Source organism: Pogona vitticeps, chromosome 3 (assembly GCF_051106095.1).
Source record: "Pogona vitticeps strain Pit_001003342236 chromosome 3, PviZW2.1, whole genome shotgun sequence".
Classification (NCBI taxonomy): domain Eukaryota; kingdom Metazoa; phylum Chordata; class Lepidosauria; order Squamata; family Agamidae; genus Pogona; species Pogona vitticeps.
In genome coordinates, this window is record NC_135785.1 from 191818640 (window position 1) to 191844785 (window position 26146).

Genomic DNA, 26146 nt, shown 5'->3' on the forward strand with positions numbered 1-26146 from the left:
ACACATTTTGTTTCTGCTGCAAATATTTATAACACAACTCTTTCCCTATAACCTTTGGAGCAAATATGATAACGTGGCGTGCAGCTTCAGGGAAAACATTAACTAAATGTTTTGACATACTGTAATCTGTCCAATTTCTTACAGATTTTAATTCTCTATGAAAGAAGCTACAATTCATTCATTCATTTTTGCAGAAGAAGGCTGTGGGTTAAAGCAGTTCCATCAAATTTCATAGGATTGCTATAGAAAACATCTCTTAATTTCTGCAAAAAATCTTTATTCTCTGTTGCTTCTGGTGGATTGCCAAATATGTCAGGGATCTCTGCCATATTAACTTGAGCATTTTTAAAAAATATATTGGATCTTCATTATAATTACTGCTTCATTCTCACAGCCTTTTAGGATTTTTTTGAAGATATTTCTGGGTTTATGATAAAATCACACGATGGTCGACAATGCTGCATTTTTCTTTATTTCTATTACACATTGTGGTGAAATGCCATCACATGACGTCACTCCTGTCTGTCCATCATGAAAGCTCCAAAAGGAGAAGCCAATGATAAGGCAGGAGGGGTGGGGTAAAAAGAGACAGTAGAGTGAAAAATGACAGTTAAGAGTTAAGAGTTAGAGGGAGAAGGAAGATGACAGTTAGGAATTAGAGAGAAGCAGAAGATAGATAGTAATTTGGAGAGGGAGAGTTAGGAGAGAAAATTGAGAAGGTTAATGCATAGATTGAATAGTTGGAATGATAAAGAGAATAAAGAGTTATAATTAATAGAGAATAGATTAGTAAAAGTATATTGTTGTTCTGAATAAAAGTACCATCAAATCAATGTATAATCAAATCCTATTTAATGAACGATACCAAGCATCTGTGATTTACCCATTGTGATTTACATGGCAACATCTGTAATTTAAACCTCTGATTCTCAAACTCAAAAGTTCAATAAACCTGTTATACTTGGCAGCACATGTGTCTGAAATACATAATTGGTATTGGGTGAATAATACAGTACCTGGTGGCAGCGTGTAAAGTGGAAACACATCCAGAGGGTGAACCTATAAGGGAGATTAAACAGGGGCTCTGGGTGGACATGACAAAGTGGTGGCAGCAAGAAGAGAAAACGATGTGAGGGCAAAATAAGCAGGGGCCACAAGGGCGAACGCCACACACATCTCTTCAACACTCTGCAGATTCTCTGCCTATACTTCCTGTGCAAAAGAGTTAGCCTATGGCAATGTTTCCTGAGTTTTAATAGAAGTGTGGGAAACTGGGAAGGAGGAGGCCACCGGAGCAGTGCTAATAAAGTAAAAGACAAGTCACACACATAGAGGTATCATAGAACAAGAATACTGAACCTCATTCATGAGAATTTTCTCCTTTTTGAATTCCATTTTGAGAGGGAGATTGTTTTCTATTAAACTGAATAAGTATGGTTGAAATTCTCATGGGTGTTTTTTTTTCCAGCATTGCTATAGTACAGACATTTAGTCACACTGTCTCTCGTGAACAGCAACCATTACCACAGCAATGCAGCACCGCACAAGTCTTGATGTAACTTGCCTGCCCAACCTCCTACCTTGCTGCATACCAACTTGCGCCATTTAAACGCACTGTTATGGCTAGAGGGCTGAGTGATAGCTCTTCAAGGCCAAATGAGGTATTTAAAAACTATAAATAGCACTGAATTTTTATTAGCCCTTTAAAAAATCTGCTGTAATGAAAATTGCTTTGTTCAAGTTAATATAAGGAATTATTCTTAGGAAACTGGCACTGGGGCTTACAATACCTTTGGAATGCCTCAATGGTGAAAATTGCTGCAATCATCAAATCAGTATGTGAATTGCATAAGGTTCCACCTCAAAATTCTCTCAACAAGGAGGCAGTGCAGTAGCGGTGATGCCTTAACAGCTCTGTCTTCTTCAAAGGTTGTCTCTACATGTGTAAATCTGGTTGCTATAGTTGTGTGATATAGCCATGCTGCTTTTGTACACAAGATGATCAGGGCTCAAGCACACACATACACACACTCAGAGAGAGAGAGAGAATCCTCAACCTCTATCCTGAAGCTAATTCTTATTTCAGTCTTGAATAATTATCTGCTTTTTCCCAAGAGTATGAGAACTTTTTCATATGTTATTAACAGATCTATCACTTCTAGTAAATTAGTGTTGGTTGCCTGGGAGGTTTTATGGGGTGGGGTTTTATAGAGTTTGGATTACTATGAGGAACAAGTTGGTTGTATATTTAAATACTTTTTGAAAAGCTTGAAACAGCCCAGTTAGTAGATCATTCTCTAGACATTACATATTTAACAATGAATGCTTACACTTCAATGGAAGAACAGAGCGTCATTGACCCATACAGCCAAGTGCATTAAAGAGATGAGAGTGCACCCTATGAAAGTCTGCATAAGTTGAAAAGATTGACATAAGAGTTGCACCTACCACTGAAACCATACAGCTATGGTAGCTCTAACTCACTCCCAGAATAAGGAACACCTTATTAATGAGATTCTTCCTTTTTGCTAGGTACCACTATTCACCAAAATGAAACACAAGAGTACTGAAAAGAAGAGAACTCAAGGTTGGTGAGCCTCTATCTCTTTGTCTTTAGAAACCAAGCATGGTATGTTGGCCATAGCAAAGCCCATCTTTGAATGTATCATAACTTATCAGTGGCTAAGGATGTGGGAAGGAAGAGAAGCCATGCACCCTGTATGCCAGGTAGCCAAGATGGAAGACAGTTTGGGAGTGCCCAGTGGAGCCAGCATCATCAGGCAATAGCTGCAGCAGATGCAATTGGCCATTGGCTAACCCTTCAACAAACAACAAGAATTCACAAAGTTGCTACTGTTGGGGGGGATATGTTGTACTGTAGCATAAAAAAGCAATTTAAAATCTTTAACAGATACACACAGAGAGAATCTGAGCAGCAGTATTCTATGGGTCAATATTCCAAGGCCCCAAGCAAGAGCATGGAAATTGGCCATAGCAAAGCCCATCTTTGAATGTATCATAACTTATCAGTGGCTATATACTACAGTTAGGAAAACAGGGTCTTGTAAGAAGGATCCAGTCCACAAATGCTGCTGATAAATGACAAATGGCATGGAGCAAACACAGTACTATCAGATAATGTTATGATTATTAAGAATTTTTCTGATCACCAAAGGGATCCAAAACACAGTTACAGTTAAATAATAAACATGTTATGCTTGCTCAGTTTCTTTTAATGCTGGGTAGAAAGAATACACACACACACACACACACACACACACACACACACACACACACACACACACACACACACACACACACACACACACACACACACACACACACACACACACACATCTGTCCTGCTTTTTGGGAAACAATCTACTGTATTTGGAATAAAAGAAGAGTTTAATACATAAATGTTCCTGTTTACTTTTTTAGTAGCTGAATGAAAAATATGGTGTCTAGATGTATCATTCTCTATTGAAGAGGAAGCAACATCATATTGACCCCTGCCTGTAACCTTAAGAATTTCATTTGGGGTTGGGGGTGGAAAAGAACTTCATGATATTGGTTTAAATTTCTTTTTCTGTAGCCTGGCAAGATGCTGGTTGAGAAAATCTGGGAAATGAAGGGGTCATGTCAACCATGGCCACACTCATGTTGCCAAACACAGGAAACATCCTGGATGCTTTGGTATGCTGAGGATATGCACCTGCATGCGATTAATTTGATAAATGCCATCCTGGTTATTTTGGTATGAGATACAGTATTACCACTTGAAAAAGCAAAAAAAAGTGTGCTGCTTATATACCGCCCCATAGTGCTTCAAGCACTCTCTGGGCAGTTTACAAGTTAATTATGCAGGCTACACATTGTCCCCCCCCCCCCCCCAGTGAACTGGGTACTCATTTTACCAACCTTGGAAGGATAGAAGGCTGAGTCAACCTTGAGCCGGCTACCTGGGATTGAACCCCAGGTCGTGAGCACAGTTTTGGCTGCAGTACAGCGGTTTAACCACTGTGCCACGAGGCTCTTTTGAAGAAAAAAGAAATCAGCTCTTCTACCCTACAATGAATCTGGATAAACTCTGGATGCTTGTTAATGAGCAGGCAAGGTTGAACGGTGCCAAAGTAGCTCCGGTGAATGATGTTGCCTGCTTGAGTTATTACAAAGTCCTAGGCAGGGGGAAGCTGACCAAAGAGCCAGTAATTTTGAAAGCAGAATTTTTCATCGGAAGAGCAAGAGAGAAAATCAAATTGATTTAAATAGTTTGCCTATGTCACCCTGTCTTTGCTTAATGGTTGCTTTTAACTTTTACTTAACCCTGACGAATAAAAAGAACAAGCAGCCTCACTGTTTAGGTAATGCCAGAGTGCATGATGCTGAAGCAGCAAGGTCACAGCACTGTCACATTTGAAAGCACATCAAAATATCAACACAATGTCATTCCTGATGCTGAAGAAGAGAGACATACATTCTTATCTGTAACAGAGCAAGGTAGCGAATACCTCGCCCACAAACCTGACATTTATCTCAAGGGTGGGTTTTATTCATGGTATATTTATTCCACAAAGAAAGAGCCAAAGACCAAGACAGAGAGGGATATGAAGCAACCAAATTTCTTAGGCATGGTGGAGCAGGATGCCTCCACAAAGATCAAAATAGACAGCTTTGGTATATTATGAAGTGTCACAAAGACATCCTTTTGCTTTGGTCCTTGACAGTTTGCCATCTTATCCATTTCCACTGCAGATAAACCTATATAATTCATCTGCATATGCTTTACAGAAGCTATTAAAATACCAGGGAAAAACTGTGATTGTAATGCCTTGCAGCATAAGGTTATGATGATAAAACAGTGACATCTTGTGGTAAGGAGAAGATAATTAAAAGATGAACAGAATTTTTATTATTTATTTCACAGAAAACACAACATTAAGTATTTCATTTCACATCTTTTTCCCTGTGCGCAGAGTTCATTAAAGCCTTTTCGTTTTCTTCTGCAAATTATATTAGTCGGTCTTACCAATGGTTACAGCGAAGACATAAAATGCAGCCTCATCCATACTTGTTGCTGTGTCATGTCTAATGTATGGTGACCCTAAAAGGGTTTTGGAAATGTATGTAAAATGTTGAAAGTATGGTTTATGATTGCTATTCCCCAATGAGTTTCCCTGGCTGAGCAAGTCTTCTAAGCCCTAGGCCAGCTTGGGGGAGAGGGCGGGCAGCGGGCGGTGAGCTGCGGTGGCAGTGACAGCAGAAGTGGCAGTGGCAGAACCAGAAGTTGTGGCAGAAGGGGGAATCCTGGGCACAGAAGTGCCTTGAGACCCCACCCTGGATCTGCCACCAACTCCAGCTGCTCTGGATCCTGGCCCACCACCTGTCAAAGTGCCAGCACTGCAGCTGCAGCCGCCTCCTGAGGTTTGGCTGCAGGGGGAGAGTAGTGATCTGGCGATGTATGGCTTGTGTGCCCGCAGAAAGGGCTCTGCATGCCGGCTGTGGCACATGTACCCTAGGCTACCCACCACATCACACTGGCTCTTGGCCCTATCTGAGAGTACATACGTCCCTTTGACTTTAATTATTGTTTACTTCTTATTTCCCTTTAAGTCTGCCTTTTTTCCCCAAGGAGCTCAGGTTAGCATATGTTTCTCTCATGCCTATTATATTCTCTCAAGAGCCATGTAAGTTAGGTTAGACTGGGAAAAAAAGCAGCTGGCTGAAAAGGGATTTGAGCTACCCAGTCCTGGGTCGCCTGGTTTGGTTCCCTACTACTGGCAGTAGTTGTTCCTGAACAAAGTTCAGATAATAAAAGTTAAGATTTTATGCTAACGCATCTAATCCTTGTTTTCCTTGTCTTGTTTTCTTAACTATTCTAATACTGTTCAACTCAGGGTTTTGAAAGGAAACAGCAAGAGTAGTGCAATAGGCATCTATCATAGATTTATGTAACTACGGAGCACAACAGTGCTATTCTCTGTATGAAAATGGCAGGAGGCATGTGGGACCATAATTTATACACATTTCCAGCTTTGACCACTGAAAGAAGTGGAGGGGGGGCAGTAACAGAAAAGGCTACAGCCCAAAATAATATCACCTCCTCTACCCAACAAAGAGGAAATGGGAGCATGAATGAAGAATATTAATTCCTTTGTGATTTGTTGTATCCTGCTTTTTGTCTCCAAGCTGGAAACCTCCTTGTTTGTGCATTTCGTCCTGTCTTGTCTATGCTACGGACAGTCTCTTGTTTTTTATTGGTCTTTGGCAAGAAGGACTAAACAAATTAAACTCATGTGATTGATACTCCCCCCCCCTTTTTTTTTCCAGAACCATGTTGTGGTTTTAAAATTGGCATGAAAGCACTTCATTTCCAGGGTGTCCAGCAGACAAATGGAGAAGCAAAATCCATCCTAGGCAGGAAAGTGATATTTAAAAAGAAAAAGAAGCAGGTGTATATCTGGCCCCTGGCTCATCTGTCATGAGAGTGTTCCGACACTTGACATCCATTTTGCATCAAGAACCAATTTATTCTAACCTGGTGGTGAAAGGTAGGCAAAAACTATATGTTTTACATTGGCATGCCGAAAATTACGAAATAAATCTTAAATAGTCTTCACCTGAAACATTAGACAACAAACAAGTGAAGTATACTGGCTGGGGCATATGACTAATAGCACACTTACATAAAATGTGATGCCAGGAAAATTGCTTTTCTTGTTGGAAAGAAAGCTATACAAACCAATTATTGTGAAATCTAATGATGCATAAATTGGCTGCTGCGAGCAGCACACACCAAGAAAGTCACGGAGGTACCAGCCACCAGGATATGAGAAAGTCTGCATCATGCTTGGGAAGAGGAGATTGCAGTTTTTCACCTGCTGTGAAGCTCATATGAAATCTACTGATGGCAAAACCCATTCACAAAGGTGTTTTGTTGTGTATTATATGTTGCCAAGCACTAGATTTGGCTATTTGAGCATAGTTTTTATGATGACACATAAAGGCAAGGGTATTTCTGTATTCTGGAGCAAGAAGAAATTAGTGAAATTAAGTATGTGTCTATTGCTTAAGGGTGTTAGTTTCCCACAAACTGGATTAGAAGTTAACTGGCATTGTTTATATGCTTTCCACAATATAATAATTCCCTAAAGCTTTGTTGCATATACAGTATTCTGCCCAGTGGGACCAGCAGTTGCACTTCTGCTGATTTTAGTGTGAGTAGAGATTATTGTAAGATAGAAAATGTGGTATCCATCACAGCCAAGTTTATAGAGTTTGTTATTAAACAGGCTAATTATTTAAATCAAACTTCTTCCCTAATTTACTTTTCATGGGTAGATGGGCTCTCTAAATTCTTCTGTCATGTATAGGCACATTTCAGGCCATATCAAGATCCCACATACTTTGGGCATATTATAAGAAGGAAATATTTTCTGGAAAAGAACATCATGCCGGGGAAAGTTTGAAGGTAGCGGGGGAGGGGGGAAGGAAGCCCAAATATGAGATGGATTGACTCTCTTAAGGAGCCACAAGCTTGAGTTTACAAGAGCTGGGCAAGGCTGTTAAGGACAGGACATTTTGGAGATCACTTATCCATCGGGTCCCCATAGGTTGGAGTCAACTTGATGGCAGGTAATAACAAGTTTTTCTAAGTACAGTGGTGCCTTGACATAAGAACTTAATTCGTATTAGAATGGTGGCTGTAAGTCAAAACGTTCTTAAGTCAAAGCAACATTTCCTATAGGAATGCACTGAAAACCGATTAATCCGTTCCAGCTGTTTTTTGTCCTTATGTCAAGGCATGGTTCTTAAGTCAAAGCTTTAGTTCCCATAGGAACTAATGCAAAGCCAGTTAATCCGTACTCCACCACTACAGGGAGAATGTTTTTCTTTCTTTTTTCTTCTTTAGAGCTAAGATGAACTTAGGTCCAAAAAAAGGGCAGGAAAGTGTTTTTTTTTATTCGTAAGTCAAGACACGGTTCGTAACTCAAAGCAATATTCTGCATCCAGAGCTCTTCGTAACTCAAAATGTTTGTATGTCAGGGCATTCATAAGTCAAGGCATCACTGTAGTTTCAAGTTGCAATATCAGAAGTGGCCACTAGAGTAAACTGGAGAGGATTTTCCTGTATCTTTACCCATCATTTGGTAATGACAATGCAATGTGTTAATAATGCATATCTTATCAGATATTTTTGCCAGAAAAGCAAGCATAACAATCACCTCTGTGTTCCAAAATAATGAGTAATGTATGTTCCTTTTAAAAAAGTATATTCTAGGCTCTGTTTCACATGGAATGCCAACTGGCAGCATGTTATACAATTTGAGCAGGGAAGGCAACATATCCCATGCACCTTTCTCTTGATTAAATTGTGGACCTCTTCCCTATGCTGGGAAATGCTGTTCTCAGCATTAAGCAGCTGAAGATAAAAGCTGTGCAATATTTCAGCCCACAGGGAGGGGAGGTTTCATTTCCCCTCTTCTGTGCCAAAATATGGAAAGAGTGAGTCTTAGCATCTGTATCCATGTGTGGGCCCTACATCACTGCCCATAACCAAAAGTGGTGCTCACCCGGTGCTTTTCTAAGCATGTTAGTTTAGATGTGTACCTACACACCATGCCTTCCATATCTATCAGTTTTGTAGCAGTCACTCTGGGAAGGAAAGAAGGAAGGGTTTAAAATGCATTTTAGCAGTTGAAAAATATGAACTGCATATTAGACTCCCCCTGCTCACACTTTTACAGTTGATTTGCTACAGCTGCTGCCAGAAGTGAAATCCTGAGGAAGAAAAAGATGAGCTCTGTCATCTACATGGGCTGTCTTGTACTGACATTGGAACTAGAATATTTCAACCATTATGGCCCAGGTATCCTCAGAGAACGCATGATATGTGGACACATTTGGCTCTTCGGTAAAGCACTGCAGTTAGCACTGCTTTGGAGGCAGGCAGCCGCCTTTCACAAACCAACAGAACCCCACATTTCTAATTTCTTTTCAGGCTTCCTGAAGGAAAAGAGGGAAACTGTGAAAGAGAGGAGGGATACTATTCAACATTTTTAATTTCTTTAGGATTTATTTATCCAGTCACTCCTGTTTAGTTCCTTCCCCACCCCACCACACCCCTCGCTCCTCTGCTGAACTGTGGCAGCATTTTCTCTTGTGCTTCTAGGATAATGAGATGCCTTATTGTCCAGCTCCACCAGGCAAGAATTTGACTCCACTCAGTCCTGGGTGGGAAAAGAGCAGAAAGGATTTTCAGAGTGCTGGCTGCCTGGAAAGGAAAAAGAAGCTAGCTAGCTAGAATTAACAAAATCAGGTTCAAACTCCCTAAATTCCTTTTTGCCTCCACACATAGTCTATTATAATTTAAAACACACAGTACTTGACTGAAATTAAGAAAAATAATTAATGTGTTAGACAAGCCAAGACACTGAGAATTCATAGGGACAGTTGAGGTTTTGCAGCTCCTTTTATACCAGGAGAAGGAAACAAACAAAAGGAAAATCAAGATTGACTGGTAGGTCGCTAGGTGGTTTTCATTCTGTGGGGGTGGCGGTGGATCCAAGGCAAAATATTGTAGCATCTTCAGGACTAGTACATTTGTTTTCATGTGAACTTTTGTGGATCAAAGTTCATTGCTCATTTTTGTTTCTTCCACTATTAATTAATATGTTGTCTAAATAAAGCACTTATAGCATAACAACATAAAAAAAAAGTTCATTGCCTCAGACACATGGAGCCTGTGCCCTCTGTATTCATGCACATTCTTATAATGGTTGATGTCATGACCAGGTAAGCATAAAGATAAACCATACAAATAATTAAAAAAGGAATGAGCTTATCATGATATCAATTACTCAGAGCTGCAGACAACAGCTGGGGTGATCAGCTGTGTGCTAGGTATATTTAGCTATCATAGAGTTACTAACAGTTATATTTCTAGGGCAGAAGACAAAGTATATCAAAGGAGACAGCTATCTTATACTCAAGGTACTACAGAAAAATTGGTTTTTAGTATACAGTATGTAATGTATGATGTAACGGCGTCCTTCCATGTCTAGTCGCGCTGGCCACGTCACCACGGAAACTGTCTACTGACAAAACACTGACTCTACGGCTTGGAGACAGACACAACTGGACTGAATGTCAAGGGGAACCTTTACCTTTTTATGTAGTGCATTGCAAAGACTTGATCTGTATTTAAGCCCCTAGATATGTACTGGAAGTTTTTTTTAAATTGTTTACTTCTTTCCTCTCCCTCTTCCATCTTCCTTTTAATTCCATTTCCCCACACAATAGCCACTTTGTGATCCATGACAGAAAGTCTAGGAGACTGAAGGGCTCTGAAACTGGTTTCTGAGTGTTACCATTTCTGAAGTTTATATCCATTTGCAGACAGGATTGCTCTGTTTGCCCTATGTGGAATGCAGAAGGGCACGGTTGGCAAAGGATAGCATCATGAACAAGAAAATACACCTCAGAAGTTGTGGCTAACATTATTAGGGTGCTTGATGTTGCTGCTAGGGTAGATGTAGATTCACAGCTAGTAGATAGGTTTTCAGCTAGGTTGTCTTCCTGTCTGTGTCTCCCTGTTGTGTTGCCTGCTGAAAAAGAACCTCTTAAGCACACATATTTTGTGTTTATGAAAGAGGGGTACACGAAAGCTTCGTATTTCTTCCATGTTTTCTCTGTCATGTAACTTTTCTCTTTGTCTTTCAAATCATGTGATGATTTTTTCATCCAGTAGTCTTGCAAGAATTGCACTTGGCAGCTAATCAGAATGTGTAGTAGAGGGGAAATGAACATTCTGAATCTGTAGAAATGTCAGCAACCAATCAGAATACAGGGAGCAGGAATTAATCTGTAAAACAGTGTGGAACCCAGTAAGGACGGAGGAGTGCTCTTTGGTCCCGTTGTTCTTTGTGGAGTCACTGCTGAAATCCTGTTGCATAGTATACTATGTTGCACTAGATTCAGCCCATTGAATCAATGGAGATTTGGTGAATCGAATACATTCAAATGGCCCTACTCTAGTTGCAACTTAATATGCCATGTAATAAGATTTCAGTTCTTGTGTGCTGAGCTCCTGGTCCTTCCATCTTGGATTGCTTTTGTTGCCTGCCTGCCTGCCTGCCTGCCTGCCTGCCTGCTTGCATCTCCATCTTGAATCCTCAACCCATTTCTTTTCTTGATTTTGGGGATATTTTCCCCTCCCTTTCATTGGATTATTTTTGCTGTTACCAGGCATTCTGCCTCTGCCAGCATGCCTCGCTGGGATTATGTTTTGGATTTCTCCCTTCTTTCTTTTTTTTAAAATATTATTATTATTTGTGCTGCTGCTGCTGCTTCTGGTCCTTTCCTTTCTTGGATTGTTTTTGCTGCTACACGGGCCGTGCCTTGCCTGCTGGACTCAAAGAAGAAAGGAGAAGGCATCAAATGTTGGGGCAACAGGGAAAATTTCCCCATAGTCTTGTACTTTTGGCTGGGGGTCACACTTTCATTTTATATATATTTGCCTTTATTAGCTGTTTGTTTTCTTGGTGTTTGGGGTGGGAGTGCTGTGTATGTGTGTTTTATTTTGCTTTTTTTCTGTGGGATGGGTTCTCCCTGTTTGATTGAACTTTAAAAATTGTTATTGGGTTAACTTACTGAGTATGCATTCTGTGAAATGTGTATATTGGGGGGTGAGAATGCTTTGTTTGCTTCTGCAGGGAAGGTGGGACAGTGGTGTTTGACTTTGTAACTGTGCCAGTGTGTCGCTGGGCTGTGTCTGTGGCTGCAGTCAGTTGGACACAGCGTGGGGCATTCCTTGTTCTTGTTCAAGATGACAGTCTTGTTGATGGTGGTTCTGCAGAGTAGGTATCTCTGTGTGCCAAGCTGCCAGTGCCTAGCTACCTAGCTGTTTCTTTTCCTTTTTTTTTTTCCTGTTGTGCTGCCCTGGCCCAAAAAGTGCTGGGTGGGTGGTAATTAACTCATACTGTTGTTTTGAATGTGACGATTAAGAATTACAGAATGCAATGACCCATACAAATCTTACTTGATGAGTCATAGGATAAGGTGGTGCAGCTGATATTCCCCATGCTGTCACTAATAACAGTCTGGTCAGAGGACAGGTGGGCTGCAGGACAGGTGGGATCCAACATCAGCAGCACCCTTGGCCACCAATATTAACATGAGAAAGACAGAACCGGACAGCAAGCCTATCTCTATGAACCTTGCCTCTCTGATGTTATTGGTGGTGGGGAAGGAGCAGTTACTGCAGTTTTTTTGCCTGAAAAGCAGGGCAAAATAGGCTAAACAGCAACGAAGAGGGTATCACATTCATTCCTTACAGACAAATATGGACTGTCATTGGATGCTGATAGATGTCTATAGATAAGGGTGCAGGATTTCTCTCCCTCTTGGTTGTCACTCAGTGGCCTATAGCCACTTATTCTTCCAAGCTGCTGCTGCTGCTGCTATAACAAAAATACTGACAGTCTTAAATGAATGTAAATATTAAGCAGTGAGAAATAAGGTTTTCTCCACATTTGTTCTGTCCACATGCTACCAAATTACGTTTCAACATATATAGGGTTTTGTACCACATCATCCTCAATTCCAGTCATGTATCTTTCCACAGCCCAAAACATGGGAGTTGGGTGGCACTGGGGAGGTGTCTTTCCAGGGACGGGAGATCCAGAAGACTGCGAGTGTAAATAAATTGAATATCATATTTCAAGATGTTTATGCAAATGTGCTTCTACACCTGTATGCAACTACTTTTCATATCTTGAGATTTGATGGCTCTAATCAAAGGCAGTGTTAGAGCAAAAGGAGCAACACTTTGTACAGACAATTGCTACCCCAGAATGTTCTGTTTAGCAAAGCCTCTTTCTTCCATGTAACCTGGATTTTTGATAGGAAAAAAAATCTGTTTATATACCTGCACAACATATTTCCTGAATCCTGAATCCTTAATTCCCTTAATTCTTTGTACATAGACAGGAAAGAGAACCATCGTGATAAAACTGGACAGTGACATCCAGCCAACATGGCTGGAAGAATTAAGGGGTCTGAAATAAATGGGAATCAATACATGATTCTGCAATGACAAATGTAAAACAGTTTATTTATAAAATATGTTTAGATTTGTTAGTCCATTTGAGTTTAAATAATCAAAACATGGTTAAGGTAATATTTTCTTATGACCAGCCTAAAAGTTACAAAATTCTGATGAAGCTTTGTAGTAACATTTCTTCAAACTGGATGTAATATGAATACAACAAAAGTGGTACTTCCTCTAGAAAGTATCACAGAAATATTCTATTGTGGACCATGAGGGGATTTTTAGAGATGTAGAAATGTAAAAAATGTGGTTTCAGGAAATGAGAATAGAAATGTCTTCTCTCACTCATGAGACTGAGTGTTAAGGAAAGAATCATAGTATGTGTGTGGGAGAGGTTTGTATTTCATATATGTAAGTACTCATTCTCACTGATACTCAAGATGGGGTTTGGGACTTGATCTCCCAGTACGTTATTACAGAAGAATTATCAAGAGTTGGAGAAAAAGAAGTTTTGTGCCAAGAGGAAAAATATTATTTGGTTTTGTTTTTCTGTTTTGTCAATGAAATAATAGCTCATGAAATAATTAACATTTTTGAAAGCAATTTAGTCTGGACTAAATTGAACATTCTACTGGTCTTTACAAAAACAAAAATTTAACTTATAGACAGACAAATGAATGTGGGCTGTTACTGTGTTTGAGTAAGTCCATATCATCCCATCTCATCACATTAGATGCATATTCTGAAATAACAGGGAAGTCAATTTAGAATATGAGAACCTTCCTAGATCAGACCAAAGGTGTTTCTAGTCATGAATCCTATCACCTTTAGTGGCCAACTCAATGCTTGCAAGTGAAATCTGAAAGCAATGGCCATGTTCCTTTCCCCACCCCGGTTTGTCTTTCAGCAACTGGTTTTCTTCTGAAGATGGCTGGAAATTCCATGCATACTCCATGAATTTATTTAGTCGAGTGGTTCTTAATTATTTTTGGGCTTCAATATGAATTTGATTAAAGCTATGGACCCTCTCCCTCCCTAGAGTGAACCAATACCTCAACATCATAAATTTACAACTAAACAAATGTATTTTTCCACTAAGTTAATACACAATGCTGTTCTTAATGGAGCACCAACACATATAACAAGTAACCTGAACCAGGTGGCGATAGATAGCCAGGCAGACCTTGGGTTTTTGTCCTTTGAGACTAACCACTTGATGTTATGTAAATAGATTGCTACTTTCCGGCTCACTTCCTTCCTCTTCTTCTACAAGGCTTTTGCTGTTATTTGCTCTTGTTAGTAAGTTATAGATCGTTCACTTGCTGTATCCCTGAACAGATTTTCTGAAACAATGAAGTTTAAGTGTTCCCCCCCCCTTTTCTCTGATTACCAGTTTCCACAGTAATTATTCATTTTCAATAACCAAAAGCCTCTTCATTAAAACACTGCAATCTGCAGTGCATAAATACCAAGTATTTTTACAGTTGTATGAACAAATTCTGAATTTATTGCCAGTCAATTTCATTGAATGACCCTGAGCTCTAGTGATGTGAGAGGGAGGAATATGTTTTTCTATCTGGATTCTATCCACACCGTAAATAATTTTATAAACCTCCATTATGTTGTTGGTGATTAAGAGTCTATTTTAGTGTTCAAGAATTATCCAAGGAAATGTCATCACGCTTCATGGAGCCCACAAAACAATGCTATTTTGCCTGTACATTCACAACCAATCAAAATGGCATACAATCTTCACTACTGTTCTCCAAGGGCAAGCCCACAAACACAGAGAGACAGCAGCCTCTGTGGTGTACAGTCAAATCGCTCTATCAGAGAAATGTTTGTCAGCTTGTTTGAAGCCTCTTTTGCCTTTCTTTCCCCAAGGTTGCTGGAACTATTGGGGGAAAGGGAGGCCACACCTGTGCCTCATTCTGGGTGCTGGTGAAGTTAAGGAGTGATCTACTAAATAGACAAATTTCATATAGGTAGGTAGGTAGGTAGGTAGGTAGGTAGGTAGGTAGGTAGGTAGGTAGGTAGGTAGGTAGGTAGGTAGGTAGGTAGGTAGGTAGGTAGGTAGATAGATAGATAGATAGATAGATAGATAGATAGATAGATAGATAGATAGATAGATAGATAGATAGATAGATAGATAGATAGATAGATAGATAGATAGATAGATAGATAGATAGATAGATAGATAGATAGATAGTGACTAGTTTCCTGTAGATTTTACTTCAATAATAACTTCTGGTGGCAGTACACACAGCTGGCTGCAAGCATACACCAAAGTCACAAACTGAATCTCTTCACTGTTGCCCTCCTCACTGCACATTTCATGTTAGAAGGAAACTGTGCCAACAAATGAAACTACCCAGTGATAAATAATTTGAGTAGACTGGGATTTCTTTTTCAAATACTATTCATCTACCCTTAGACAAGTCTTAGCTGAAATATTTACCACAGGATTTTTTTCTAGGATTGACAAGTACCAGGGACTACAGATTTTCTGGGTTTCCTGGTTGGATGACAAATCTCAGGGTGACAACTTTCATTTCTATATGTGAGGTGACTTTGAAGCCTTCACCGCACCCATTTCTACTCATTGTCAGTCAGCAATGGGCCCACTGGCTCAGCATGAGCATTTCTGTGTTTCTCCCCATTCCCTTTCTCTTCCTCCAGGCTTTTGGGATGCCCATATATGGCCCAACTTGCCATTTTTAAGCAAGGCAACAAGTGGAGACTTGTTGCACAAGCTGTGGCAGCAGAGGCGAAAAGCCTGGGGTAAAACACTCCTCCATCCCTACCAAGCTTTCCTTTAAGCTATGTGGTTGCACACATGCACATGACTCCACATTCCTCTGTGCATCTTTCCTCCTTCTTCATGGAGTGATACTTTTTAAGCCCCTTTGGTTCCAGTCACAACAGAACCTCCAGCATGCAAGGGGTGGGGTTGTGCACGCACACATGGGCAAAGACACAGGAGAGAGAGAGAGCCAAAGCCCTGCCCAGCGGGGCTAAAAGTTAGAGGGCATGTTGATCTCTACCCTTTCCTGTTCCGTTCCTATGCCCATCACAGCAGTCCATCCTCAAGACTTGCATTCTGGCAAGACCTCAATGCAGAGAGAAGGGGAAAGATATTTCCCTAAGCTATGCACACACATGAAAAGGAAAAGGTGGAGAGATGAGAGAACCACCACTGTTCAGGAAAAATAGTCTCTAAAAATAGATTTAGGGGTAGCAGGGACCACCTCTCCTTTGTTTCATTAGACTGCCTTGAAGAGAAGCTGAGAGCATTGTCACTCCAGCTGGAGCAATGCAGGAAAAGAGAAGTCTAGCTAAGACTTCTCTTTTCTTCAATCCCAAGAGAGGCCAGGCTAATGAAGATCCTGGAGCGGAGCCAGGGATTTATTAATTTCTTTGGTTAAATCCAGGATTCAGGGGAAAAAGTGAGAGTGATTCCAGCTCAGGGAGACTTCAAGCATTTAGTGACTTCACCTCAAAAGGAAGTATTCAGGATGAAACGGGTTCAGCAGTGCACTACAGGGTTGCAAGAGGTAGGAAGCTTGGAGAGAGGAGACAGTCACGAAGGCCAGGATGAAAAATAAAACAACCTTGTGCCACTTTTTGTAAGATGCTTTGAGTGGCCTGTTTAAGTAACTGCATATCTTGTCAATCTGCTCAAGCTGTATTTGAAGAGGCCCTGAAATTATTTGTTTTGGGTTTTGTGCAAATATGTGTAACTTTCTGAATGGGTGGAAGAGCTGTGCATCAGGAAAACAAAAGGCAATGGCCTAGGATTAAAGCGCCATTACTTTGGGGAATGTGGTGCATCTTCAGTGTGGGTCTCTCCCCATGAACTCTAGTCCTTGGTGTGCTCTTCCCTGAATCTCACTGCATCAGCTGGACGTTGTTGCTCACTTATAATTGTTCCTGGATCCTCTGAAGGGGAAATTCCCAATGCAAATATGTTAGTGGCACAGGAAGAGTTGTTCCATGCCACAAAGAAAAAAGGAAGGCAGGAAGTATTTCTGTGACTTCAAACCAGAATCTCTTCTGTGTCACTCTTGAAGTACACCAAATAGTACAATATATATAAGGAAAAGGACAGGAGAAAATCTGTGCTGGGAGCAGGAAAATGTCTCTCTAAGTACTTACCAATGTGTGCTGATTGCTAAACCCAAATCACAGTGTTGCACGGGCATGCACTCCGGAAAACACACAGGCACCCGCAGTAAGAAAAAAATATGGGTCTACAAATAAAGGCTTGCAGCAGACATTTTTAAAATGAAAAGGAAGATAGTCTGTAGCACTACTTTGACCTCTTCAGTCAAAGCCTACGAAAGAGAACTAGTCATCCATGCCACATTCACCTGCACACCCAATCCTAAATCACACACAGACTCAGTGTAACTGTATCAAAGGGAGAAGCATGCAGCAAGTCTAGCAAACAATGAGGCATGTGAAATTGGTCTGAGGACTCCCCAGGGTCTCAGGGCCTGGAGTTTTGAAAGATAATTTTTGGCTTTCATTGAGGCTTCATCCTACACCCCCCCCCCAATCTGGGTGTGTCATTGTTCTGTTACAGCAACTGGTGCCATATATTCTACCACTCCTCCCTTTTCAGCATTTCTAAACCAGAAAATGTCAGAGCAAACTTTAGTGGCTTGTATGGGCATGCAAGAAGCCCAGGGTGATTCGGAGCTTCTTCAACAGGGCAGTTAAAGCAGTGAAATATTCCTGCTCCACTCCATATTCTCTGAAGCTGTTGCACATTCCAAACAGGACTGTAATTCTACTGCTAGCCATGATCTACAGAGTGAAAGCTAATGAAGGAGGTTGTGAAGCACTATAACTGCATCCGGTATGATTTAGGGCTCTTTAGAATTGGGTCTTCTGCGCTTTTTACAGGAGACCGTAGTGACATGTCATTCTGGGGTATAGTGAGAAATTTAAAATGGCAGTTAAGTTGTTGTTTCCAGTTAAATCTTTGATAGATATTTTGTGTAGAAGGTTCACTTACAACACATTGCTGGCTGAACAGCCAGCCCTGTTTCTTAAAAACTGTAATTGACAGGTTTGCTTTCCCAAAGTCCTGGTAAAGACAAGGATCAGAGGTCATCTAAATCCATCAAAGTGAAGGAGAGATCTGTGATTTTTCATATTTTCAGTTGATCTTACCTTTACAATCAGAATCGAGGCACAGGGTCACTGAAAAACTTAAGCTCACGGTTCATGACAATTGGAATATAAATTGAACAGAGACTAAAACTGTCTTATCTTCTTGAAACTGCTGTTAGTCTTTAAACACTTATAGGAGCCTTTAAATTTATCAGTGGTGTAATGACTCTTGTAATGTATTTAATAGAGGTGGCATGAAATTCATTGCCTCTTGCACAAATACCACAGAAAACGTAAAAAATCATTAGTAAGTAATCTTGTTCCTGCCTTAAAAGTAATATACTGTACTTCAACTGGGACAGAAATGCATGCAAAATATTAATAGTTTTCAATTCAATTTTTTTTCCCACATTTCAAGGGCACCTGCTTTTTGCTTTAAACATAGGTTCTCAATAAAGACACAGTATTACTCTGAGCTTGGAAAAGTTCATTTTTTGTACTTCAGCTCCCAGACTTCCTGAGCCCAGGTAGGGATTTCAAACAGCTGTAATCTAAAAAGGGAATTTCTAAAAGGTCTAGTAATGATTGTGCTCAGAGTTCCAGTTATAATCTTGTTTACCATTAAAAGGACTTTAATACATTTGTATAATATGTTTTTAAAAATAAGAGAAGGGTGTGGAATTTGTGGCTTTCTAAATATTGCTTGACACAGTTGTTACCAGCCTTGGGTAATCCAGGTGTTCTTAGACTGCAACTCTCAGAAACCCTGGCCAGCATAGCTGGTGGTGAAAGCTTCTGGGCATTTCAGTCCAAGAATTCCTTGGGTTACCACTGGCTTAAGGTATTCTACAACTTCCATCATTTCTGACAATTGGCTATTGTTGTTGTGGGTGCTGCAAGCCAACAACATCTGGAGAGCCGCAGATCTCCAACCTGGGAACGGTTTCCTTAAGAAAGCAGCTGCCCACTCAGACAAGGAAGTGGGCAAGGATTCCTGCAGCACTGCCTGTGAGAGGGCCGCTGATGGAGGAGGCAGAGAAGGGAAGTCTGTGTTTCTGCCAGTGTGGAAGATCGCACAATGGGGAGGGAACAAGCAGCACACACAGGCTGGTGAGTACGGGAGCCAGTAGGGTGAGAAGGAATATGACATACAGCTTAAGATGACCCAACACAAAGTGTTGCATGCCCGTTTCTATTCCTGAATCATGATCCAATACTTTAGCCACAATATGACACCGGCTGTCAAGATTCTCTCTGTATCACTCAAATTTTATTAGCCATTTGTCGGAAATCTTCTGTCATTTGAACAATTAAATAGGGGAAGAAGACAAGATTTTGGAGAGAGAAAAATTAGTTACCACAAAAAGCATTTGCACACTTGGAGAAGTAAAATTTCATGTAAGTTTGGCAGGACAAGATTTATGATGTCTGAACATAATACCCATTTCACCCATGCTGCCTACTGACATGGGAGCCTATGGCATTGGCATAGCCTCTTAGCTGCTTATCGTGCACACCACTGTTAACAAAAATGATATACATGATAAGCATTCATGAAACTGTGCCAATGCCACAGGCTTAGCAAGTCTTCCCACAAATGTTTTATAAAAGTCTTTCCACAAATGTTTTATAAAAGGCACAGCCTGTCTACATAATTTCTTGAATAATCATACAAATGCAACATTAAGTTGCCTCTTTTACATGATTTTTTCTTTAGGTGATGTGGGATACTGGAGAATTTCTCCTTCATTCAACCCCAAGGTATAACCCTAATCAATGAGACTTCTGAGCCAGGGAGGCATTAGAAGATAAGGCATGATTGGGAAAGTCAAGGCTCAGAGTTTCACTCACCCAGTCACTATCTTTCAGTCTTTGGAGAGTTCTTGTGAGTATTGAAATGGACAGGAGATCCATTTATTCCACTTTGAAACCCTTGGGTTAAGAGTAAGATATAACAGTAAATAATAATCCTAATAACAAAAAAATCACAGATGTGAAGGCAAAGGACTGCAGAAATGTTCTTCTATATTAATTTTCACATTACTGTATGTCCATTCTAGCCACCATTTAATGGTAATTAATGGGAGATTTCCTTTTGCTTCCTCTGAGAAATGAATGATAAAAATTTGCACTTTTTTCTCTAAAGGGTATTATTTACTGATGTTGCCTTTCTACCTCTCATTCTTGCCACCTTCTAAAGGTATAAAGTTTCCAAAGGGATAATGTATAATTGCTACTATAGTGTGAAAATCACTACTTTCCAACTTGCCTTTCCTTAGGTAGAACTAATTTTGGTGGCAAGTGACTGTCCTTGAAATATGTTACATACATGAGTAATGCTTTCTAGTAGGTAGGATCTGTCATTTGATGAGATAAGGTAACAGCACAGCACCTTCTCCTTTTCAAGTAGATGTGATTTCCTTAGAGATCTTGCTAAAAATGATTGGGAGATGGCTATGGTGCTGTTGTCTGTTAGCTTTATTTGGCATCTGTTTCTTAAAAAAATTCTTACCTTGTTGTTCAGTACAGACAGCTTTTCCCAACAATGATGCTTATATGTTCCTACATGTAAAAAAGCAAGAAAACTCCCAAAAGACAGGAGAAAAGACAATGGATGAAAGCTACAGTATATCCGTAAAAAGAAAGAAATTCCAGATCAGTCCTTCTATCCTAATGTAAAACATGAGCATGTAGGGGTGTACTCTTAATGCATCTTAACTTGCACCCAAGTAAACACACCATGTGAGTTCCACTCTGATTTTCTAGAGAAAAAATAAATTCTGCTTATGTTGGATAAGACCGTTAAACATAGTGACTTTTACTTCCCTGAGTGCAGATCAGCCAAACTGTACTGTTAACAATGATGTAATTGTTGATAGACAGGTGCTACAAATCTGTTGCTTATAGTCAGCTTTCTTCAGCTCATGCAAGTGTTTAATTTTAGGCACTATTGTATAGATAAGATGCTGCTCTGTGGTGGTAATAGTGATGAAGACAGAATTTTGAAAATCAAATTGACTGATGCTCTGTCTCACGGTAGTGCAAAGAAACAAGTACATTTTTGAAGGAGATCTAGTTACAGAATCTCTATTAACAAGGTGGATATACTCTGTCTTATTTATTTATTTATTTATTTATTTATTTATTTATTTATTTATTTATTTATTTATTACAATTAGCCAGTATCCAGTTGCTAGTTCCAGCTGCAGTAGACTCACTGAATCAATTGCTGAAAGAAAAGAAGAATTAATTACATTTGAAGGAGCATGGAAGGTCTCTGTACAGCAAGGGTGAGGAACCTTTGGCTCTTCTAATATTTTTGGTCTACAGCTGCCCTCAGCTGCACCTAGAATGGCCATGGGCAAAGGACTGCAGCAATTGTAATCCAAAATTTTTGAAGAGCTGAATTGTCCCCATCCTTGCTATATGGTTTCCAAGCAATTCAGTTTTGCGGGCATTCACTTGTGATATAATTGATAATTTGAAATATTTAAGAACATAAACTGATCATATCTCATAGTTTTCCCTCACATCTACTAAATGTACTTTTGATATTACTTAACTTAGTAAGCTCCACTAGAATAAGCCCATAGAATCAGTGGAGATTTGGTGAGTCAACTCTTTTGTAAGGTCCATTGATTCAAGGGGACCTAATCTAGTTGCGATTTATTATGCTACAGTAAGTTATAACTGGAGTGGGTCCAATTTGGATCAATGGAACTTACAGAAGAGTTGATTCACCACATCCTCACTGATTCAGTGGGCCTACTCTCATGCGACTTACTAAACTGAGCAACAGGATTTCACCCATTGTTTAAAGAGATTTATAAGAGGTGTATGAGACCAACATGTTGTGTCTAAGAAAGCATACAAGTTTACATGGAATAATATCCATTGATCTTTAAGGTGCCACATTTTGCCTTTTTTTTTCATTCTTCCCCCAACAAGAACTATAGTTGCTGATAGCTTTATTTAGTCACAGTGCTAAATTGGGAAATGTGAAGGCTGGGAGTGCTCATTTCAACAGAGGCTCTTCCACTGGCTAGTCTCAATAGGCAGCTAATGACCATATCTTTGGCTTTGGTTGCGTTCATTTTCTTCTCTTGTGAAAGCTTCATGCTGATTTGATCTACGTTGGTCATGATGAACTCTGATGCCAAAATCTGAGTGGGGGATGAGCTGTTGCCCAAACCATCCATGATATATTGCTTGTACAACTCCACCACCTTCTCCTCCAAGTAGTTGTTCAGTATAGAATTAGACAGGGGCTGCTGGTGTTGCACAATGCTGGCCGATCGCCAGCATGATGAATACCTCTGGACTGTCTTGCACAGTATTTCTGCAGGTGGCACTGATATGGATTCCATTGCTGGTGGGATCTCTGATGATTCCAGGAATGGACTTAGCCTACTGTCATAAGTAAAATCTGTTTTCATTGAGCTTATAGGCATCACCTGGTCACCAGCAATATGAAGATCATTATAATTCTTGAACATGCTTTTACAAGAAGAAGGAATCAAGTAAGTCTCTCTGCTTGTAGCAGAACCCACACAGATGTCCATAGCTATGGATGTTTGCCTTTTGAGTGATGGGTTTTGAGAAGACAATGTATCCTTTTGTCTTCTAGTGTTTCTGTTTTCCTTGGAACAAACAGAGTAGATTAACTTGCCAACAGACCTACATCTCCAAAAGGGATTTCTGCCATGCATTTCCTCTGTTGATTCATAAACAACACCATTCAAAGACCTCAGCTCATGCAGTGACTCTTCTTCTTGCTTGTTACACAGTTTGAAATTCAAGAGGTCGTGATAAGGAATTCCACAGAGATACCCTTCTGACAACATTCTTTGGAAAAAGAATAGGAGAGAAGATTTGTATCAGGACATTTGCATGCTCACACATATGCATGAGCACAGATACACTCTGTCTTGACTGAAAGGCTATAATTAATAACCTTGTCAAGAATGGATTAGACATTACATTCTTTCCTTGCTTGAGTTTAACTGGCTAAAATTTGCAGGGGGATGTGAAGAAATATGGGTTTTCCTAGGAATCATGGTTGTATATCAATGGCTAACATAAAACAAAAGAAATTAAAGTGGGGCAACTATGTTAGTTTGTTGCAGCAAAGTCAAAACAATGGTTTGGGCCGCTGCTCAGATACTTCAGTTTTAAAATATTAGTAGCAAGTTTCAACTACCCCAAAATTATTTTTCAGTATGTCAAATCTCAAAATAAACAAACTGAAATTTATAAGAAAATTACTGTCAAGTACGTCAGGTAAAAAGATGTTTCTATTTTCTATAAAATTTCCAAAGTTATTAATGTAAAAATTGAAACCTGGCCACTCAGTAAATTATTATAACTTTGGCTACCAAATTAATATTACTGTATTAAGAGAAGAGATTAAATGTATAAGTAATTAATTAAATATTTTATACCACTTTTATTGGAGTTGTATGTTTGTTTGTTTGTTTGTGTGTGTGTGTGTGTATGTATATAAGGCAAGTATTTGTGTGTTTTCACTCCAGCTGTATAGCTCTTTCAAGTAAATAACTTTCATTTCCTTTTCCCTGTCATAAGGTGGCAAACTGTTGAAATGAAACCCTTGGTTTTATAGTTCATGCCCAGTATAGTAATCGCTCATGCAACGTAGAGATATTTCCCCTTGTGCCAACACAAGACATTCTGCTTGTACCCTACAAGACCCTTCAAGAGAGTTGGTCCAGGAGCGCTAAAGTGATGCTGCAAGAAAGGAAAGTGTTCAAAGGCAGAACAGCAACAAAAAGCACAATGACTGTATGCAGCCTTGGCCCATAGCTGGAGTGCACAAATTACACCTTGAAGGCCACATGTGGCCCCTGAAAATATATTGTGCCTTGGTGGCCAAATCCTCTCCCTCCATCAGGGTCTCTAATTTTGAGCACCTAATGGGAGAGGTGATTAGTGATCTCAAAGGTAATATCCTACTCACACATCAGGATGTACATACATACAGTACACATCAATTTATGTCTAAAGTCTCCAGCTGACACTAGCTTGGGGCCAAGAAGGTTTTGCTCCAGGTGTTGAGAAACAAATGGCAGGTGTACATATATAAAATACTTGAACTAGCAATGTATATACCCTGTTTCCCCAAAAATAAGATAGGGTCTTATATTAATTTTTGCTCCAAAAACGCATTGGGGCTTATTTTCAGGGGATGTTTATTTTTTTGTCATGTACAACCATCTACATTTATTCAAATGCAATCATGTCACCTTCTGGTTGCTGCACAATGGTGGAGGGCGCGGTTTCACTTAACTAGGGCTTATTTTCAGGTTAGGTCATATTTTAGGGAAAACAGGGTACATTATTTTTCACATACTGTAATCTGTTCATAGACAAATCAGTTGTTACACACCATCATACATACATTCTACTTATGGTAAAACTAATTGGGTTTTCAAGGTATGCAAGATATTAAAGGCATGGTTTTACCACTCCCACCTCCCAGTGAGTTTCCATGGCTGAATAGAGATTGAAGTCCTGATTCCTAACCTGCCACGCTATCCACAGCACCACACTGGGTCTCAACAAAATAAACTGGAAACGACCATTAAGTCTAGCATCAGATTAGAATAGAAAACTGGTTTAGTTTTGTTTCAGAAAGAAAATATGTTTCTTTTATTCAACAGATGCTTCATGAACTGGCAGAGAAGTCTCAGCTGACTGTTTGCAGGTGGACATATGTAAACTTTACATTGCAATTATGTCTTTGTGCCACCATTCTTGTGCCTGTCCTAAAGGAAAACCTGAGATAAATTGCTTCCTGATTAAGAAAGGAAAAAAGCGAGGAAAAAGAACATAGGTTATTCATTCCATTTTAGAAATGAGCAGAAGTAAACTGCAATCATTTTGTAACAGAATTTCAAAATGTTCCTGGCTTCTTTCTGAGCAGCTGTACAACTATGCTATTTTAAGCTGGGGGAGTCAATTTCCAAATTGTTTCTCTGTAATAGCTATTTTGCACAATATTGCCTCAGATATGGTCTATTACATCTGTACACTGTGCCTAAGAAAAGTTTGATTTGTCAACACATGCACACCAAGAGGCTGATTATCTTTTTGGTCTTTGCTCTCTATACAGTTGTTTCATTTCACACACATTTCTTACATGGCAAAGTCAGCATGAATTAGCATTTATCTGTCCTTTTCACAACTGACTTTGTTTTCTGTCTGTCCATTTACTTAGGAAGATTTGTAACAAAAATTAGATATATACAGGTCATTGTTTGATGGTATACATTCACTGCCCATCCATCTTGGTCACAGTTTAAATTGATTAAAAAATTCTTGTCATTCTAGGTTTCTCTTCATTAATTTATACAATCATCATCAAAAAAATTTGCAACAACAAGGGCAGATAAAGAAATCCACATGTGAGAAGCATAAATCTATTTCTATGATATGTTCGAATTCTTACTTACCTTCAAGAACTAAGTTGTACCCTTCAGACAAGAAATGCACAGCTGTGAAGAAATGCCACACAGATCTTTGGGTGTCTTAGAAGCTTCTTATGCAACACTTCTTCTTCCGCTGAAGTAGCTTATGGGCAAGACATTTCATTTATAGCTGTGTAAGTGACAACCACTAACACTTAACGGAAGTCCCCAAACACAGCAGAGGAGGAGTGCTGTAACACTTCTGGTTGTTTCTTCCCCTTTTTGCTCCCCCATGAAACTGCTTTTATGGAACAATCTTTTGCTAAAATAGTTTGCTTCCAGACTGCTCTCATGGAGGAGTAGAAGAAAATTGTTGTTTGTTGGTATTTCACAGATATGAGTCAACAGTGAAGTATTATGTAAAATTAAAAGTTATGATCAAGTGAAACTGAAATAACCTCCTGTAGTCTATTTACTAAATAGCATTCATTGGCTAATTATCGCTTTGACACACAATCAATATGCTTTATAAGTAAGGTGGAAGAAGCAGCGA

General features: G+C 39.6%; 1 protein-coding gene and 1 long non-coding RNA gene across 2 annotated transcripts; one reads left to right on the forward strand and one right to left on the reverse strand.

Annotated features, from left to right (window-relative positions):
* Window positions 1-5559: 5559 nt before the first annotated feature.
* Window positions 5560-20154, forward strand: LOC144588184 (uncharacterized). Its single transcript, XR_013543573.1, has 2 exons — window positions 5560-19279; window positions 19887-20154. It is a non-coding gene; the product is annotated as an uncharacterized LOC144588184 (long non-coding RNA).
* Window positions 19418-25814, reverse strand: TASL (TLR adaptor interacting with endolysosomal SLC15A4). The gene is made up of 2 exons (XM_020791012.3): window positions 25639-25814; window positions 19418-23014 (listed from the first exon to the last, which is right to left on the reverse strand). Exon 2 carries the CDS (start codon window positions 23011-23013, stop codon window positions 22138-22140), a length of 876 nt encoding a protein of 291 aa, XP_020646671.2. The 5' UTR covers window position 23014; window positions 25639-25814; the 3' UTR covers window positions 19418-22137.
* Window positions 25815-26146: the final 332 nt, after the last annotated feature.

Coding starts and splice junctions, on each gene's coding strand:
- TASL (XM_020791012.3), bottom strand. CDS start 23,013: ATGTTGTCAGAAGGGTATCTCTGTGGAATTCCTTATCACGACCTCTTG.